At 50.8% G+C, this 19,914-nt stretch overlaps 2 protein-coding genes across 2 annotated transcripts; one reads left to right on the forward strand and one right to left on the reverse strand.

The window, feature by feature from the left end:
* Window positions 1-345: 345 nt before the first annotated feature.
* Window positions 346-11,661, reverse strand: CSUI_000801 (cation channel family protein). The gene is made up of 9 exons (XM_068061008.1): window positions 8,739-11,661; window positions 7,874-8,002; window positions 6,763-7,017; window positions 5,513-5,686; window positions 4,788-4,863; window positions 4,397-4,504; window positions 2,322-3,736; window positions 1,745-1,820; window positions 346-894 (listed from the first exon to the last, which is right to left on the reverse strand). Exons 1-9 carry the CDS (start codon window positions 10,077-10,079, stop codon window positions 677-679), a joined length of 3,792 nt encoding a protein of 1,263 aa, XP_067927014.1. The 5' UTR covers window positions 10,080-11,661; the 3' UTR covers window positions 346-676.
* A 179-nt stretch (window positions 11,662-11,840) lies between these two features.
* Window positions 11,841-16,687, forward strand: CSUI_000802 (elongation factor tu gtp binding domain-containing protein). The gene is made up of 3 exons (XM_068061009.1): window positions 11,841-13,694; window positions 14,648-15,147; window positions 15,947-16,687. The coding sequence occupies exons 1-3, from the start codon at window positions 12,734-12,736 to the stop codon at window positions 16,661-16,663; spliced, it is 2,178 nt and encodes a 725-aa protein (XP_067927015.1). The 5' UTR covers window positions 11,841-12,733; the 3' UTR covers window positions 16,664-16,687.
* Window positions 16,688-19,914: the final 3,227 nt, after the last annotated feature.

A 19,914-nucleotide genomic window follows, 5' to 3' on the forward strand; every position in this document is an offset into this window, starting at 1 on the left:
TGTTTCTACTCAAGCGGACTGGAGTCACCGGGGCCAGTACGCGCATTCACTAGGCTATGACCCGGCTGGTGGAAAAAAAGAGACTGATCCAGAATAAAGTTGATTCCGAAGGGAATCAGACCTGGCGGGGACGCACCCCAGCTTTGCTTGAGGAGAAGGGCGTTCGGCTATGGGTGTTGAAATTCTGGAAGCTGGTAAGGCCCCCCCCCCTCGGCAGAACCCCCGTGACTACGACACCGCTGCGGGAAGCACTCTATCGTAATCAAGAGTGACCGCGTGGCTCATTCTGCCCAGCGCAACAAGCGCTGAATCCGTTGCCAGATTGGCTAGAACCAGTCAGGTGAAAATCGGTCAAGTTTTACCCACGCTCAAGAGCGGCTGGTCAACCACGAGTAGTAAATTCTTGTTAACCAGGGAGGACAACAGCGGAACCCCCCGGTTTAACCTGAGAGGCGCGTGAATGCTTCCAGTAACTGGTCACTGTCTACGGAAGTCTCGCAGGGAATGTGGCGCTCACAGGAGCCAGGTGCGCCGATCACAGCATTAGTCGACCACGGCGCTGCGTGAAAACTCGGTGCTTCAACATACATGACTGAGAGTGGTCAGCAGAAACCAACAGAACATACCACTGCGTATGTGCAACGAGATTTTGAGAACAGCACAGCCTCTGCCCATATCAATCGAACAAGCCGCTACGAAAGGTAGTGAACAACCTCGTGGTAGTAACGGCCTGAACACCGAGACGTCGGGAAAGCTGCTCGAGAATGGCGTGCATCGTTGTAATCCTGTTGTCTAGGTGACGCAGGGCTCGCTCGAGGTCCAATTCGAGTAGGAACAACTGCCGCGCCGTAGGGGGGCCGGTGACACGGCGACAGCATGTCAAGAAACCTGCCACTGAACACACATTGCAGATTGCCCCTGCAGCTTCTTAGGTGAGAGCTAACAAGACACAAAAAATGCCTTGAAACGCACATAGGCGGCCCGTTTCAAGTCCTCATCCTGCTCTGTTACCGATGTTCCAAAAAGAAACGAGCACTTGGGCTTCTGAAAAGACTCGTATGTTCTTTCAGGGGCAAGTGCGCTTAGTCTGGACTGCAGACAGGGTTGATAGCAACCTAGGTGGGGCATACGCATTCACGCACCTGCCTCACCGAAATGACGGACGGAAGGTGAAGGTTCATCTTGGCTATATTTGTGAAGGTTTTGAAAGATGGCTGGCGAAGCTCCACATCCTACGCTGAGACTACGACTACTGTATCAGCACCTCACGCTTCGTTGTGTCACACGAAGATACAGTGGTGACACTTCTGGACCTCGCTTTGCTAGAGTAAGTATGGGACTTGCAGATCCTGTTAAGACTCTTGCAGCTTTCAGCTGGCTCTACAAAATACACGGACAGAGCCGAGGTATCTGCACGAATGAGGAAAGTTCATTTCTACAGTTACAACGGCCTTCTTCTGCCACCGTGCTTCGTGCGAAAAAAAAGGTGGTCCAGATAGATCTGCGGGGGATGAATTCGGCCCCCGGCGTATGAGGCATTTGTAACTATTCCACATTAGTCGTCCTTGCCTTTCGTTCGTTTCGTTATAGACGTAGCTGCCGTACTGTCTACAGCTTGAAATTCTCTCTCCAGTACAAGGACAACTTACTGTGCCCAAGTCAAAACCTGTTTCGTCCTGAAGACTGAAGGCTCCCGCAAGCCGTCAGGACCGAAGAGAAAACTATAGGGGTGGAGCGCACTTACCGGTAATCTTGTCGAAACCTTTCTGCTGAAGGATACTCAAGCAATCGTACGCCTCGATGTAGGAGATTCCACATTTCTGCGAAAAAGAGACACCGCCGCGCCATAATGGCAACGGGCAGAAAGGCCAAACGCTTTAGCTCGACGCATGAGCATCCGCTGGAGTACGCTATCGCGTCAAATCTCTAGACATCGGATGAATGTACGAGAACTCACACACACGACCAACTGAGAGACCCATCCCCTCAGTCCGCTGCCGCTAGGCAACTCCGCCCTGGTGTTGGGTCGCCTTCCTGTTCCCTCCCCGCCCCCGTGATCTCCGGAAGCCCGTACTCCCAGCACGATGTCCGAACAAAAGTTCCGCACCGTCAATGGGACCTACCAACCAGAAAAGGGAGACGCCCTCGGACGAGGCACACGCCTCGAGGCCACACCAGGCGCTATCAATCCTCGACCTGCTCTGTCCGACGCTCAGACGAACGCGTGTGCAACATGTTCCTCTCCCAGTTCACATGCATCGGCTATTGTCATTAGCTGCGAGGCAGCCGTACAGGCGCCCCAGTCCTCCCCCCTCACCTACCCGCATTGCCAGTTGTACGTGGCGAGCTCCCAGAATTTGCAAAGGATGGTACCGGGTAAGCTCGATATAAGGACTGTCAGGCATAACCTCGGTAAAAGCCTGATCCAGGTTGTTCGGCACCGTCACAGCCTTGCTTTCTGTGCGCCGCGTCGGCGCGCTCACTGAGCCACCCCTGTCTGACCGGCGCCTTGAGCTGTTGACCCTCCACGATATGTCGTCATACCCGCTGCCCCATCCTCCAACGTCAAACCGGTTTCCGCGTCCAGCGTGAACGCCTGGTCTCTCTGACGAGGTGGATCCGCTTCTCGGCTTGAAAGGCGCCACGTCTGGGAACTCCGCAACAATTGTGTCCCATTGGTCAGCTTCTGACGGAGGCATTTCCTCATCCCTGATCTCGGCATTACACCCGTCTCCAAGAAGAGACTGAGGTCCAGGACGACAGTGTAGAGGATCTGGACGTAGGATGGGCGGATCTCTCTTCAATAACGAAGTGTCGCCGAGCTCCTGACGTTCTGTGGTCTCCTGTTCCGACGCGCCCCTTGCTGCCGATGACTCTTCCGGGGTGCACCTGGGCATATTGCCAGATCCATGAAAATCATTACTGTTGACGGGCTGCTGCAAGAGCACAGCATTTTCTTCGGTGCGTACTCCATCACCCAGGGGGACGACTGTTGTCCTAGGACGACGCCGGCGCCGCCGACTCAGGGCGCTTCTGAGAAACCTCAGAGGGTGCCGGGCTTGAGTCCCAGCCGACTTCCCACTGGCCCTGCTAGTACTACTACTGCGACCCGCAGAGTGGCGGACATAGTTGTGAAGACTATCTGCATCACTAGACTGTGGCTCAGCACGGACTCTGTTTTTCGCCTCAGGCGCCTTTCGAGCTTGGGCCTGAGGCTTCCTAGGGAGAATGCCAAAAAACCGTCTTAGCTCAGCTCCCGTGCCTTCCTTCCAGTGTGCGTCAGACACGGTTCCTCCGTCACTTTCCTTTGCTTCATCACCTTCCTCTAATGGAGCACCAGAACCACTATAGGTATCCGAGGTTGGGAGTAAACCATCAGCTCCGATTCTTGTTATGCCTCTAGGGCGAGGCTCACTTCCTGTGTTTTCTCCTCCTCCTCCACCTCTTCCGTTATCTGCTGAAGTTTCCTTCTCCAGAGGAGCTCGCTGTTTTTTTCCTTTGCTACCAAAAGGTCTGTTTTTCGGACTCTTCAAGGACGAAAAGGAGCGTCTACCTCCCTTGTCAGCGTCCTTTTCCTCCGCCCAGCTTTCGTTCTTGTGTGCCCGGATCAAGTGGGCTGTAGCCATAGCGCTCGTGAAGAGCTCTTCGTCAACTTGATAATCCGTGAACATCGCAAAGTGTGATGCCTCGTTCTCTAAGCGATTTGCTGTGCTAGAGAACGCCTCGACAATAACGGCTATACGGTCAGGGACAAACACCAGAAGCAAAGAAGACGCACGCTTTCCGACTCACTCTCCTTGTCCTGTATTTCGTGAATGGACTCTTTGCAAGCAAAACATAGCTTACAACGTCACAAAGGGGGCACATATCTTGACAAGTTCAAGGAATCTCTGAAGCGATACTCCCGCGGGACGACTGTGAGAAGAATAAGAACCCAAACGTCCATGCGGCCGCTGGGGAAGAAGCGGGCTTAAGAACAAGGCCTAGCGAAACTTCCTCTCTACTCTACGAGCCGTGCATCGCGATGAACAGAAGAGACAATGCAGTGCCCGTCTAGTCGGGCGTTCGTGCCTGATTACTACCATCATCATAAAGGCTATGCTGCACCACGTAGGCTTCGCAGGGGAAGACCAAGACAGAAATACAAAGTGCCCGTTCCTGTCTGAGTATAGGCACCCGACAGAACTCCGATATACAGCTAACCAAAAACGACAGGAAGTGCGTCGCTACACCTAAGAGAAAACTGCGACACAACGCAAAAACACTCCCTAAATTATGGAATCAGAGCGACAAAGAGGGGTACGGTCACTCGGTGAGGCCGCCCGCGATCGATCACGAGCGTATTATTATCGACAAAAGCGGAGGTGAAGGCATCTGTCATATTGTCTTTGCATACCAGTGACTACGTTGAAGAGAACGAAGTACGAGAAAATGGTGTAGAGAATAATACCAAGCTTCGCCCAATGGAAGTATTGAGACGTTTTGTCGGCGATCGAATCCCAGTCTGAGAGAAAGATACAAAAGAAACAGAAGCCGCAAAAAACCCGATTTCTCGTACTGAATCACCTGACTCCACTATCCATCAACAGCACTAGGCTTTTTTCCGAAGAGTTCTTAACCTCCGGTCACAAGTTCAAGTTATAACATCTCGACATTCTTATGATGTATGCGTCTCGCGTTTTGCACCGGTACCGGCGAAAAGTGTAGAGGTGCCTCTCTTCTCGCTTGTGGATGACCTGCTACTGAGACACACTTAGTGTGGTGAGTATACTTAGAGCTTAGCTTACTTGTCATAGTAAGAATGAGAAACAAGGAATACATCGAAGAAAACAGGTCGCCCCAGAACTCCTTGAGTTCACTGTTCTACAAACAAACACCGCACCCTGCTCTGACAGAAGGCGTTTAGACTTCTTTCCCCTACGCTTGACTTATGCCTAAGGTTCCTCAAAAAAAAGTCTCTCCGATTCCCCGTATGACTTCCTTCTTTCTCGGGTTCGCACCACTTCCACAAAAACCTCCATATGTGACGGATTCCAGCCCCCTTCCATCCACGTAGGAAAACGCTCAGGGGCAGGGCAACCATCGAAAGAACTTTCGCAGTCTGAGGTGCAGTGTCACCCTGTGACGAGAAGCGCGCGCACTGCTATCATATACTCCCTGTCAGCGTTTTAGCGCGCGGTGCCAAGACACTCAAAACAGTGTGACTACACGAGAGAAAACAAGCTGCTGCGGCGTCTACTACAGGGCAAAGCCGAGCGGGTCTATCCCTAAGGCTCACTTGGCATGGAGGTCGGCAGTTTATACCGACCACCGCGTACATACATCATCGCGCACGAAGCGGGCGGATTTCCTCCGCGACAGATAAAGTACCATTGATTCGAATATGTTACTCGGACAGAATAACCTGAGTTAGTTTCAGAAACAGCTAGCTGCGTTCCTTTCATGGGCCCGGAGTATACACTCTTCCTTTTGTGTGCGATGTTTATACAACAACAAAAAACTCTTTTTTTACCGTGCCGAAGGCCGTAGTAAAGAATACAGCAAAGCCGTAGACGAGGACTACGAAGAATGTGGCTGCATAGAGAAGTGAAAAGAAAGAAGCCTCCATGCCATCCACAAGCACCCGCATCGGTAGGAAAGACTTGAGAATTCGGATGAACCGCAGGACACGAAGTAAGCGTGCGAGCTGATGGATGCAAAGACACACACACAGCGGCTTCCATGAATCATACCGCAGAAAGCGTAAACCATGCCTCTCCGGCGAAATCGGCACACAGCTACCACGCAGCTATAAGTCCGCACCTCTATAGACTTCACGTGTGCCCCGAAAGAGCCTCCTCAACGCAAAACCTGAATTCCTTGCTTCTTTGTAGCTTGAATCCCATAGTTCTTCTTCAAAGAAACCAAGGAAATGACAAATCGTAGTCGTGCACCCCGGCTCAGTCACCTCGCACGCTACCGGAGTGTGTCCTCCTCGTGAAACTATCCCTAACACCGCCTGTGAGTTGTCAGAGCTCGTCTCTGTTGCTCATAGACTTCTTGGCAGTCCAAGCGCGTGAAGGCACAAAACAGTCGCACTAGAAGAGAGCCTTTGACGGGGATGGAATCAGCTATGGGCTGACTCAGCTGCTGGTAGTGCCTCTCTGAGTGCCGCGTGGGGGCAAGAGTGAGTTCCAGGAATTAGGGTACAGTACTCTTGGAGACTACACTGCACACTTTCTGTCTCCCGTCCAGGGGGCAGTCTCCCTGTCTCATGAACTAACTGGGATACATGACGATGGATGGTCGCCGTCGCGTGACCCACATCGTGGCTGTGCTGTACCACGAGGTGCGAGGTTTTGCACGAGAGACGAGAAGAGCATCAGGTAAACCCGCCCGACCATACACAGTACAGAGGCGAGTGCAAGACGGCCGACACCGGATAACGAAGATCGACGGTGCCAAAAACAGCATTTCCAGGTCGAGTCAAGAGAACGTTCACTCAAATGGAGCAGATCGTAGGTGGGTGCCGGGGGACCTCTCATGCTCTGGCCTGCTGCGACGTAGTGCCGCGCAGCAACGGTAACGCACACATACATTGCAGCTACGGGAGAAGTTGAAAGTGGTGGTTCGTACTGAAGTATGTGCACAGCTATGTGAAAGGAAATGGACAAGCATCTACAGATCTCTATGACCATAGCTGATGACGGATGTTTAGATAGCTCTCTCTATATATCTCATTTGTGTCCGCGAGATTGGGAGAACAGGCCTACTATAGCTTACCCGCAGCAAGGCGAGGACGGACTGAAAGGCGGGATCGTCAATGCGTTTGAAGAATCCAATGACCACAACGAAGACGTCGACAATACCAAACCAGGCATTGAAGAAATCGGTGACGCTGACAATGTCCCTGAAGTACGCTAGACGATCGCACTTCACTCGGAGAACCATTTCCAAGAAGAAAATGATAGCAAAAAGAATGTTGGAAACAGTAAGAGTCCCGAAGAGAACCGGATCTCGCTTCAGTGTCATGGCTTGCTGTTCACAAAGAGCTCGCACACACGCACACAGGGGACAACTCTCGGACCTTCTCTAGATGTACCGAGTTGTTTGCCATTCAGTTTAGGTCTGTGCGCATCACCCTACCAAGAATAAGGAATTCACACACTCTGCCCTTCATGAGCTTGCCGAGCAGTTCCTAAAAAACCCCACTGTTTAGCGTGACAGGGGCAGTACCACCTGACACCAAGATAGTATTACTATGCCAAACTACTACACTAGGTTCGTCCCGGTCGAGGTCACTAGAGAGAGGCTACCTAGCAGATAGACTGCAGACATCACCTGAGCGCACAACACCGGCGCCCTCGGAGTGAGGCTTCAAACAAAGTGTTTCGTACTGGTGTAACGAAGTTTACAGAGTAGATACAGCTCTCTAGAAGACTGCCGTCTTGCAAGGACACGGAAGAAGATACTTGCATGTTATTGGCGGCCCCCACCATCTCCTGCGAGACAGTGTTCTCTCAGGCTGTTTCTGAACGAAACGCTTCTATCAGAAATGCCGAAAGCCTTTTCTTCTCTTCGAGAAGAAGGTCAATACTATAGTTGTACAAAAAGATTGAAACAGGTACAAGTTGGCACGTCTTAACGTGCAAATACGGGACAGCAGTACCGCTGTCCCTTGCTCTGACAGTAAGCAGCCTAAGGCTGCGGTACACAAAGAAAAAGGATAACACGGAGATATGACGATGATGACGCTGCTGCCAGTTTCATGCCGTACCCATACAACAGCGAGTATGAAAGAGGCCTCCTGATATGAGGGGACACAAAGAGAAAACCATCGATCTTGTCATCATCGAGTTGGTATTCATCGGTAACAGCCATCGATTCCACTCACTGTTTCATTATCCCAAACGTAAGTCCTCAGAGACACTTCAAGAGTCGAGACACCTAGAAAGACAACATTAAGAATGATGACTGCGGCCATAAAGATCTGCGCGATAGGCGTATAGATGAAAGCGCGTGCCTGAAAAACAAAGACACACAGAGGAGTAAGAGTCAACGTGGATCATGAGGAGGACAAAAGGGAGGTAGGTATGAAGATTGTTGGAAGTGCTTACGAATGGGTATAATACCGGACAAAAAAGTTTCGAGTTACTACTAAGAAACATTTCATGCACTCGTCTTTCTGAGGACGGGAGAGATAGAAGAACATGTGTCTGAACTCCTCATCTCCGTACTCGAGACCAGTCAATAGCGTGAGTGGGTCCACACAACACCACCCACGTCAGAACAGGACTCCCTATGGTTTGTGAATGTGAGGTGTCACCTCTGACGTGAGAGACTCGAAACAGAACTAATAAAACTCATTCCTCCTGTTCTCTGATTCAACCTCTAGTTGACGCCGAGACGGAGCGAATGGATTGCATTGGAACGATGGACGTACATGCACCTTTGGAAAGCTTTCTCAAGAGATCTTCGCCAGTAACTACTAGACGTCTGGCTCTACTGCATCAGCCAGTCTTACTATTTCCCTAAGGTCCCTTTAACTTCTCCCGCATACAACTTGCTCTTTTCTGAAGACAGCCAGAAACCCGGAACTCCCCGCAACTCTAACATATAAGCTCGTCAATGTGAGACAATGATCTTCACGCTGGAAAAGGCAGGAAGAATGTGCCGGGATAGTCACTGCGATGATTGCATCCCCTGAAGATCGCCATCATCGTTAGATTGCAGCAGCACTAGCAGTAGAATCTGCCTACCCTTCTGTCTCGGAGCTCAATATCCTTTTCAGTATTGGTGTAGTACTTGAGAATCTTCAAATCAAACTTGAGTTGATCCTTTTCAGTGCCAAGACCTTCAACAGCGAGGAGTTCCTGTATTTTTGTCTCCTCCATATATTTTTGAATTCCAAACATACTATGAAGTCTTTCTCCTGTATCAATTTCACTTTGGACAGCTTTGAAAGCTTTCATAGCCTTCAGCGCACTCTGCTGCATAGCCTTCTTCCCCACAGCTCCAGCTGTCTCTTGAGCATAAGCCAGTCCACCACGGACTCTTTGAACACTTCGCGCTCTCCTCTCGCCACTCCCGCCACTATTGTCTGTAAAAATACTGTCTGTCTTTTCTTTTCCCTCTCTTGCTCCTCCTCCTCCTCCTTGCTGCTGTTGTCGGCCCTGTCGTATGGCTTTATAAGCTCCTACTCCTCCTCCACTCTTCCACTGCATGAAAGATCGGGTAGTGAGAGGTGGCGGCCTTTTAGAAGATCCTGGACTGAGATTCCTTGAGCTGCTTTCTCTCTTTTTAGATGCATCTACAGCAACAGAAGGAGAATATTCACTCTTCTTCTCATTTTGGTACAGAGGTCCCACTTCAGGAATATCCATGACAAAAGAGGGTGATACGTGGCCGTCGTTTTCTTGAGGTCTAGAAGGACCGTCTTTCTGAGTCAAAGGGAGGCCTCCATCTGGTGATGGCGCATTCATAAACGTACGATCTCTGAACATAGCAGCTAGGTTACCTCCAGGAGGTTGGAGCGGAGGATTACCGAGCCCGTTTTGACGGTCGTTGTTGCTCTTGTCTCTTGAAGAAGGAGACAATGGAGAAGAAGACTTCTTGACTATGTTGGCGTTGTTGTCGTCCTTCTCTTCATATTTCTCTTGTGACGGGAGATAGTTGTCGCTGTTGTTGTCGTTTGCAGGGAAAGGCTCTTCAGAAGAAGGTTCAAAGCTTGTCTGGTGTGTCAGATTAGAGGTGTGCGAATCGCCTGCTGTTGGATGGTTGGAGGATTGAAGAGGAGGAGCTTCAGATACACTGGACTTCATTATGACTGGGGGAGACGTCGTCCCACCAGTTCCTTCTCCTGCCCTGTCGTTCGTAATTCCCTTTGAATGTAGGACTCCGCTCTGTTGTGCGTTCTCAAATGGTGTGTTTGGTGTTGTAGGTATCATAGTAGGAGGAGCAGTCATGGCGTCCACGTGTGTTGATACAGTCCCTCTATCGCCTTCACCGTTTTCTCCTGCTTCTCTATGTGGATAAGCCGCGGACGGCAAGTCTTGTGGTGAAGGCGTAGACAAGAAAACATTTTGTTCTCTTCCCTCCATCGTGTCTTCATCCTTGTGGACTTCGCTTGCCCGATGGGCAGCTCTATAGACGTCGCAACTTACTATGCTTTCAGCCACGCTTTCTCTCCTGCAAGTCCCGTCGTTGTCGGTCTCTCCTTCCCTGCCGAGTAATCGCCGTTGTTGCTGCTGTCTCGTACCCTGCTTCTCTCTCTCTCGTGCCTGTCCACCTGCTTTCTATGTATAGAAACGATGCCTACCTTTATACCTATGGACCTTAGTGGAAGGCCCCGAACAGTACCGGAGTAGCCTGCATCCAGCACTTCCACTAACACCCCTAGGGGTTCGACGGGCTGGACGATGAAACGGGACGGACACAGATGAGGAGTCTTCCTTCCTTCTGTACACAAGAAACTCTCTTGTTCTTTAGAAGACAGTTAGTTCCGTCAGGGCAAGAAAAAAAGACTGGGTGACCTTCTGAGTCAAGAAAATGCGCGCCCTCTTCATTAAAAATGAAAGGACAGCTCCATCACCCATCCGCAAGTAGTGGTAATACTACCAGGTACTAGCGTCGCTTCCGACTTTCAAGTTTCTCTTAGGAAAAAAGAAGAGGATGACAGGAGAGCATGAAGATCTCTAGAGATCTTCACAAGAGTGATGTAGGAGTGAAGACAGACGGTCATGAGAAGGACAAGGTGACGGAGAACAACGTGAAAGAACAACATGAGCGCGTGAGCACTCTACAGAGCCAGAGAGGCGAAAAAAAGGCCGGCCGGGTACGAGTAGCGAGGAAAGTATGGTGTTAATGAATGAACGCAAGTGAAGGCTGTACATCAGAGACTGACGGGACGACAAGCTGATGAATGACTATCCACAGCTGCTCGTTATCATCGTCGCCAGTTTACCCTGAGACAAGCACGGCTTAGAAACAAAAACAGTGATAGAGTCATGATGTATCGGGCAAAGACTGGGGGTGATATCTGTGATCTGAATATACAAAGAGACGGGCATAGATGATGGAATACATATAAGTACACGACCGGTCATCAGAAGGCCTAACGCGGGGATTGCGGCTCATACATATCCTAGGTTTTTGAAGGCCTCCGAAGAGAATCTTCGGTACCAGAATTGAATCTCAAGGTATGGAAGAATGTCCGCCTCTGTGAGTACATGGGAGCGCGTTCTGTAAGGAGGATCATCCATTCGTTTATGATCGCGCGCTGTCCCTGGGTGCCGAAAAAGACTTCCCCGGCCGCTCTTGGCCCCAGCCTTCTCCATGCTCCGTAAACTTTCGCAAGCATGGGTTGTGAAGTGAAGAGGAAAAAAATCGCCGAGAGAGAGATTGCTACAACCTTTCCCACATAGCAAAAAGTCAAAAGGTAGAGAAAGGAGTCGAAGACTGAAGGAACGACGCAGAAAGGACCGCCCCGCGACCTTGGCGGAGGTCACCGGTTGACTCGAGGTTGAGATCGACAGGCCCGGGAACAAGGGACAAGGGTGTTACCGCGCTAGAAACTCCGAACTTAATGCACAGATGTGTATGCACTGCACACCCCACATCAAAGAAGAAAATTAGTGTTTCTTTCCTGGGGAGTCCTTTAGCCCTCAGAAACTTGGAAGTGAGTAATGTTACCAGGAGTGTGCTGCATTCCTTCGCGCTTCTGTCCTATCAGCCGTTGTCATTTGACCACATGCTGTACGCAAGCCATGTGTTACCATTTTTTGCATGCCCGCATGCATCATTTTCCTGGGCTTCTGTCGTCGAACTGCCGCTACAGAGACCACAAGCAAACATCTTTGGCGCACGCCTTGCTAAAGAGCACGCGGCATTTTCAGTTAGCTACATAGGCTTTCCTGATATTCTCGGAGGACGTGATGAGATATCATCTGATATCGCCGGGAGCATTTGCATGCGAGGACTTGCCAGGAAAGCAGCGAAGTTGAGATATTTGCTTGCGGTCGGGTTCATGTCAACTTCGTCTTGGTTAATAGATTTTTTCCAAGAAGACCGCCGTTTTATTGACTCAACTTTGTTTCTGTGTTGCTGTCTTTTCGTCGTCGGCGTTCTTCTCCTTCTTCATCTACCTTTGGCGGTTAGCGCGGTGTCACGAAGGAAAGACGACCTCCTTCCGAATACCCAGGCATTTGTCCTATCATGATTTCTTGTGAGAGTAAGCTTTTTTTTTTGCAATTCGGCCTTCTCTCTTCGTTTTCTTTTTGCCGCTTCCTGGTACTTCATTTTTCTGCTCTCATCGGCTCTTGTCTTCCGTTTGCTCGCACCGCTGCTTTTCGGTGCCGGTTGTTTCTTCCCGCTCGCCTGCTGTTCTCACCTTCTCTTCCCATCTCCTCTCCCGTGCCCCGTCGTTCGCATGAGGCGGCCAAATTGTATGGATTGCAGAGCGCAGGATAGCAATCTCGCCGGGGGCCCAAAGGTCGCCATTGGATTGCCCCATCTGCGAAGCGTATATCCGACTCTATCTGCATCTACATATCTACAGAGTCGAAGACATGTAGTTTTATATATCCCCCCATAACCATAGCTATCTAGATAGGGGTGTGTCATTTTGTGAGAGAAAGACGCATATGCATGTACCCACTCGAAAACTGGTTGGAAGGAAGACTACGCTTTTTTCTGAGTGTGTCCCTCGGAAGCACAACTAACGTGTTTTCTCCACGCCTACATTTACCTCCTCATAATGAGCGGGCGTCGGCGAGTGAAGAACGTGGCGTATGATGAAGATGAGTGGGGCTACGGTGATGACGATGACTATGACTACTGGGATGAAGATGATCAAGGTCGAGGAGACTCCTGTCGTGCTAGCACCTCATCATACAGTAAGAAGAAAAACGATAAGCCATCTTGTCGAGGTGGAGGAGCCCAGGCAGCGGCATCGGCAAAACATGAAAGACCCGCCCTCCGGGGTGGCCAAGCTGGTCGAAGTACAGGAATGACAACAAGTACACAGAAGCTTGATAAACATGGGGGGGGGACGGGTTCCACATGTTCTTCTAGTTTGGTAACGTCACGTGGAGGTACACCTGGAATGAAAGCAGGAGGATCTGAGCATGTCCGAGGTCCTATACGGCAGAAAGATACTTTCGAGAATGCGGGATCCGATCTTGTTAAGAAGCCGCACGAAGCAACTTCTTGTTCGCAAACAAAAACGAAAGATACCGCAAGTAAAGGTGGCTTGAACGAAGCTACGCATAAGGTGACGGGGTCAACTTCCACTTTGTCTTCTTCTTCCTCTTCTAATTCTTCTGCTTCGCTGGACGACAGTCCCGATCTTTCTGAAGTTCCTGAGATTTCAAAGGCGTCTCCCACTACACACCGCCATGCTACGGCCGCGCGAGATTCTCTGTGTCTGGTCGTCATAGGACATGTCGATGCTGGAAAATCGACTCTTGTAGGCCAGCTACTGCTAGCGACCGGAGCGGTTGGTGAACGCGCAGTCCAGAAAATGAAAAAGCTGAGCGGGGAAGCAGGCAAATCATCCTTCTTCCTTGCTTGGCTTTGTGATGAAGGAGAGGATGAAAGAGAGAGAGGTGTCACAATCGATATTAGCGTCCGAGCTATCTTGACAAAGAACAAGGGCCGACGTCTTGTCCTTGTGGATGCCCCGGGTCATCGAGAATTTGTGTGTAGTATGCTAGCTGGTAAGAATCTTTTGCTCTTGGTTCTAGGCGTGCACTGAGTGCGGTGTCGTATAGTCAAAAAGAGTCGTGTGTGACAACAAGTTCAGGTATAACCAAGGCTGGAGAGAGATAAAGCTGAATTGAGGGAGAAATCAGCGGAAACCTGTCTTTGTCTCCTGCTCCATGTTTGCGGTAGTTCCGGAGGGGGAAGTCCAGTGTGACTGCCCAGCTCACTGTTTCAATGACCACTTCGTGAGGTTACACGTTCTGGTAGTAGTAGCAGTGGTGGAAGATAGTTGTTCCGGTGTATATCCATACACTCTATAGAATGCGTCCACGTTCAGGGCTGTATTGAGGGAATCCCAGTGTCTTGAAAACAAGGGGTAAGAAAGTGAGAAGTTGAGTGTATGTAGTGACCGCGTATTTAGAGGAAGAACGACGTCAAGCGTCTGAGCTGTAGCAGATGACATCTTTACTGTGTAGACGAGATACCTTATAGGAAATTATGGACATGTGTACATCTCCCGTGTTCTTTTCCCCCCGAGCGCCCGCCCCACCAGCAGCAGGAACGTACGCGTACTTTTGTATAGATGAACATGCCCATATGCGAACACAGACCAGCCGTTTTTTCATGTGTATAGGTGCATATGTATCCATTCTTTCTTCTTACCAGTTTGCATGTATATGTGTAGGTTTGTCCTTCCTTGTGCTTGAATTCATCTTTCCTTTCAGGCTTGTTTCTTGTGTGACAGCTCCCTAGGTAGTTTGTTACATCATGATGCCTTTTGAGCACCTTCACCGCTCTTCTTTGAACAACTTCCTATGCGCTCTGCATTCTTCAAATACGACCATAGAACTCAGAGTCGCAAAAAGATAGCGCATGCGTACCGTTTCTTTTCTTTCTTCGATTACCTTGAAAGGATAAGCCGTATGCATCGTATCTTTCCTTTTCTTTCTTCTTTCTTGGACAACAGGTGCGGCTCTAGCAGATGTGGCCTTACTCGTCATTGACGCACCGTCATTTGAGGTAGGACTTCGAGGACAAACGAAAGAACACTTGCTGGTTGTACGCTGCCTAGGCATTCAACATTTTGTAGTGGCTTTGAATAAGATGGATGAAGTAGGATGGAGCAAAGAAACCTACGATGTGATTGTGACGCGTCTCCGGGACTATATGACAGGACCTGAGATCGGGTGCTCTGCCTCACGTATTACGTTTGTTCCCGTCTCCGCGTTTACCGGTGTTAATGTAGTGAGGAATGAAGCTGCTGAGGATGTGAATCTAGACTGTGTAAAGGACGGCATGTATTTGAGAGGCAAAAAAGGCGTTGGGAACGGGCGGAGCCACCATAGTAAAGATCAGATGGGAAAGGAAGAGGCATTGGCTGAAAAGACTGTAGAGCGGGAGCATTTGAAGATCCTAAGGACATGGTGGACAGGACCATCTCTTCTTGAAGCACTGGAAGACGTTGAGGTAAGAAGGAGAATAGCTTCACCACAAAGATAAGAATAAATGGCATGTGGTGTTTTTTTCATCGGAGTTTCTACTTGATATCTACATGCATCATATCTTCCTGCCTAGCCGCCCGGTTACAATCTAGTTTGCTTGGCTGTACTGATGGCTCTCCTCTACACGTAGGTATCGAGACACGTATAGATAACGGCTAACGAAAGGCTTCCGACATATAGACTTCTTGTGCAGATTGTCTGATACGAGCTCGGGCGTTTTAGCACGTGCTGTCTATAGTTTCTGTTACGGTTCTACGCTCCTTTTTGCGCTGGTGCACGAGTAGTGTTCGTGTTTTACGTCCTATCACGGTGTGACGGAGGAAGATGTTTCTTCACTGTTATGATGCGGTACACACCGACCGTGCAAATTAAGATATGGCGGGGAAATCTTTCTTTTCTTTTTGCGCGGGGCCTCTCGGAAGGGGTTGCTGCTTGAGTACCAATAAGATCTTACTGGGCGTGGACAACACGTTCGTACTTGTTTTACCTGGGTGTGGAGAGCGCCGATGCCTATCACCCTTTGTTGTGTATGTACACAACCCCCGTTTCATTCCTCATGTGTTGGGGGTTTTGCGTGTGACCTACACTGTAGACACCTGGGCCAATCATGACACAGATCTGTACATACGCAGGTCCGCGACTCTCCCGTCTGCTTCCTTGCATGATACGAGGATGTTTATTGTACGTAACACTCGAAGTAGACGTTCGTTAGAGCCCTTGTTCCTTCCATTCCATCGTTGTGTCTCCTTTTTTCTGATGTCCAGCTGCACAACGATGGAAACGTGGAACGACAACGCTCGGCTGAAGAGCCTTTGGTTGCAGTTGTGTCAGACGCGTGGTCTCCTTCTGCGTCTGCCAGCGACTTGCATGTGTCGCTGAAGATTCTCCGGGGAGAAGTTCGGACCGGTGAGACCGTCATCGGGATGCCAGAGAATACACCCCTAGTCTGCCGTTCACTCCATACGTTTGGAGAAAACTATGATACTTGCGTGGCAGGCGACTATGTGGAAAGAGCGGTTTTATCACCTGCTGGAAATAGAAATAGTAGTGATGCACCGTTGGAGGTAGGAGTGGGATCTGTTCTGTGTGAGAAGGGCCACTTGCTTCCAGCATCGACCTGTTTCTTGTCTCGACTGATGGTATTTCAAACGGACTTACCACTGGTTCAGGGACGGCAGCTGGTTGCTTACATTCACATGTTCTCCGGGCCGTGCGCGATTAAGAAAGTTGTTGGTGCTGTTGACAAGAAGACCGGTGAACTGTTGAAGAAAAGCAAATCTCAGGAAAAGGGTTTCGTGTGTGCTGCTCTGGGTCGCGGCATGATGGGCCTTGTGGAGATCGAGACCGCCGCGCGTGTCTGTGTCCAGCCTAGAGAGAGAACTACCGGCGGTGACCAGCCTACGTCTGTGCTGTCGAGAATTATCTTAAGGGAGGGTGGGCGAACAGTTGCTGCGGGAGTGATACTCAGCACCGTGAACTGACTGACTACGTAATATTATAAGGAACGATCTGGAAGATTGTCCGACGTCTCAGGGGTGTCTTCCTGACGTGTTGTACGCTTCGCGTACGCAAGAAAATCGATGCTTAGGGATGCTTCGCTTTCACGCTCACTCCGAGGCCTATCATTGCTGTCGCGCTGTGCAAGTGAGCACCCTTGCGTGAGTGAACTCGCTGTGCCGATCTCTTCGGAGTGGATTGAGACATGGTCGCGACACCTAGAATAGCGTAAGCTCCGGTGGCGTGAACGTTTCTTCGCTAGTCGAGAGTGAGTAGCAGCAACACGCAGAAGCCTGGCGTCATGGTAGTGGACTTCTTTCAGCTCATCTTCTGTCGCCATCGCTTTCTCATTGATATCGTGCGCCGCTGCTGCATCTGACTGTCTCTCTTCTGCAACGAAGCAGTGAACAGAGGAGCTTTCGTATAGAATAGGTACTCGGCGAGACCAGAGGCCGTCAGAGTGATTCGCGTCCCGATACGTATGCGCACGGCGGGTAGCGGCGTTCTTGTCACAACGGGAGACCTTCGCATCAGAACCGCTGGTCCCGGGAAACGAACGCAGCTTCCGTCGGGACTTTCCGGACGACGTACCAGAATATTTGCCTTTTCTGACAGAGCACAGCCCATCCGGTGATACCGCATTTTCTTTGCGAGGGCTCCGCTCGCCGGCCAGAACAGGAGTTTGTTCCTGTGCCTTGATGTGGAGTGCGTTTCCGGGCGTGGCTCCTCCCACTGCTACAGCGCTTCTACAGTTTCGAGATGGGGTCGACGCGTGGTCCAGCGCGTGGGTTGTTTCATCGCTAGCACATTTTCGTCTTTCTCTGACCACTGCAAGGTGTCAACACAGCCGAATAACGGGCCCTCACGGATCTTTCAGACCCCAAACGCGGCTAAAATTAGGGGCTCCCGGGGCGCGGCTCCGGCCCAAGAGGTTAGAAAGGACCGCTCAGCGAAGCGTCTGCGTCAAGCCACGTGCTTCTGTGCTTTCTTATATTGAGGTTGCAAGGCGGCCAGCTTCTTACGGTCCCTGGTCAGTCGGCGTTTGGACGGCAGAATCTGTCCAGTGTGACGTCAATTTCTACCCGTTTTCAGTCGTTCCAGCTTCACTGTCTCAGACCTGGAATCCTGGAGCGCACGCAGTCGTGGCGTCTTTTTTCTACTGAGCTATCGCCTTTGCACTTCACGGCTGTGACAGTCTGCTGGCGAGTGCTGAGTGTTCTCCGAGACCGCACGCAAACACAACTTGCTATACGACGAAGCTACAGAGCTGAGCTTACATCTATGTGCTGCCGCGTCGCGCAAGCGGAGGCCGGAGTAGTACTCTTCGCCTCACTCTCCGACACGCGCCGCTTTCTCAGTTTAGAGTAACTTCCTGTAGAGTGAGTTCTCGCAATGGAAAAAAACTGCGAAAACTGTACAGTGTTCGGCCCTCTGAGCGCATACGCCCGCCGGTGAGCGATCCAGTTGAATCAACGCCGTTAGTTGCCTCGGCCGGCACCACCCAAAGTCTCCTGACAAGCGATGATCGACGGCGTAACACCCCATGCAGACGGCCGGCCTCCACACGTTTGTGTCATGCTGGAAGGGGATAAAGAATGTATGGGCACTGAGCTATGTCACAAAGGGAAGTCACCTGTGCAAGTGATGATCATAGACAACTAAGGTCATTTCAAACTATAGCGGGGCGCGCATGCACAAGGCTCGCGAGCGAATGTCCACGTATGAGGCGAAAAGACCAATTTGCCGGCCGCTGGTTCTCAAATTTTCTTTCGTTTCTGCTAGCAGTGACTCCAAGCCCAGTGTGCCGTTTGCAAATGTGGCTCCGTTAGCCTGACGCTCGGGTCTTGCCTTCCTTCTCAAATGTGTTGTACCGCAGTTTATGCGACCTGCGCAAAAACAAAGCACCAAGTCAGAACGTGGTTTTGGTTTCACAACAGGCGTGCTAGCGCTTCGCAGTCCAGCGCTTCCAGAAGGGCAGGTTGCATCTTACGCCCGTACGCGAGAGAACGGTTTCTACCTTGTTTGAGTTATAGTACACACACCGTAGCGTTCGGAATCCTTCCGCCTCAGCCCAGACATACTTTCTGGTTGGAGTGGGCAGATGAAGCAGTGGTGTTACCGCAATGCTCTGCCGAAGCACAATCTTCTTCGCAGCTTGCCAGATTGGTTTTATCCGACGACAGACCGCGTCATGCTCCACACTGCCTCTCTTGGTCATACCGTCTGGTGTGGGTAGACGTGACAGGTGTTTTGTGTAGACGAGCAGATGAGGCACAGTCGAACGACAGGCCACCACCCCGCCAGTGTCACCCCGAGTGGGCCGGCGAACACCGCTTCTCCACCTTCGCTCCAGACTACTGTGGTCGCAAAGTGAAAGAAGGCCTAATGCCCGGTCCTTACATGCTGATAGCCAATGCAATGCAATCAACGGCTGGAGTGTTGTGTCCACCAACATTTCGTTTCAGAAGCATATCACCGGAAAGGCGCCATCTCGCCCGCAGTGACAGTGCTACAAAGGGCGAACATGCTCACGACCGTTACCGTGTGAACTTACGAGCTGAAATGCCACCCCCGAAGGTTCACCTGATTTTCGGGTGTACTTGGTCCAAAGAACGAAGAGCCCCAGCGGTCGCCCGCGTCCAGCAGTAGTCGTGTCACGGGCTTCTCAGGATGCCGACAGACGGCACAGGAGTGACTGACTGCATTTACGTAGGGGACCCCATGACGCTTACAGCCTACAGACAGTTCACAGCGGTTAACGAAGCGCCTCTGGCATCGCATCTCCGCCTCCACTACCATCCTGTAAATCTTGCGAGTCTAAAACTGCTTGCACTACGTGTTAGCTGGAAGGGCAGCCGACAACCTCGACTCGAAGAAACAACCGAGAGCTGCTCTCATAAGAGGATCGCTTTTCGTTTCTTGGAAGCGGCGCCTGGCTTACTCGCTGAAGCAAAAGAAACCAGAACCGCCAACTACCACGTCTTGTGCCATCTCAGTAGCTGCTAAGGATACTATTTTCAGGTAGGACGATGTTTACTGAGTAGTTGAGGAGTGATGCCAATATGCCGAGCCATCCCGTATGTCTAGCCATGCTTGCCACAGGTTCGCCACACCCCCTCCTTACGATCTGCACACACCGTTCACCCCTCATCTTGGAAACGACGTCGCTCGAAAAAGATTTGATGTATGGAACTCACAGACATTCGGCCACGCATGTGACGCAGCCCGCATGCGT

This window comes from Cystoisospora suis (genome assembly GCF_002600585.1).
Source record: "Cystoisospora suis strain Wien I chromosome Unknown contig_308, whole genome shotgun sequence".
Classification (NCBI taxonomy): domain Eukaryota; phylum Apicomplexa; class Conoidasida; order Eucoccidiorida; family Sarcocystidae; genus Cystoisospora; species Cystoisospora suis.

What these genes read in the sequence shown, in the direction of transcription:
- CSUI_000801 (XM_068061008.1), bottom strand. Translation starts at nt 10,079, where the DNA reads ATGGAGGGAAGAGAACAAAATGTTTTCTTGTCTACGCCTTCACCACAA. An exon ending in ACGTTTGGGATAATGAAACA is followed by an intron (nt 7,018 to 7,873) that starts GTGAGTGGAATC and finishes CTTTGTGAACAG; the next exon opens with CAAGCCATGACACTGAAGCG. An exon ending in TCTCTTCAACGTAGTCACTG is followed by an intron (nt 3,737 to 4,396) that starts GTATGCAAAGAC and finishes CTGACCGTATAG; the next exon opens with CCGTTATTGTCGAGGCGTTC.
- CSUI_000802 (XM_068061009.1), top strand. Translation starts at nt 12,734, where the DNA reads ATGAGCGGGCGTCGGCGAGTGAAGAACGTGGCGTATGATGAAGATGAG. An exon ending in TGTGTGTAGTATGCTAGCTG is followed by an intron (nt 13,695 to 14,647) that starts GTAAGAATCTTT and finishes CTTGGACAACAG; the next exon opens with GTGCGGCTCTAGCAGATGTG. An exon ending in AAGCACTGGAAGACGTTGAG is followed by an intron (nt 15,148 to 15,946) that starts GTAAGAAGGAGA and finishes TCTGATGTCCAG; the next exon opens with CTGCACAACGATGGAAACGT.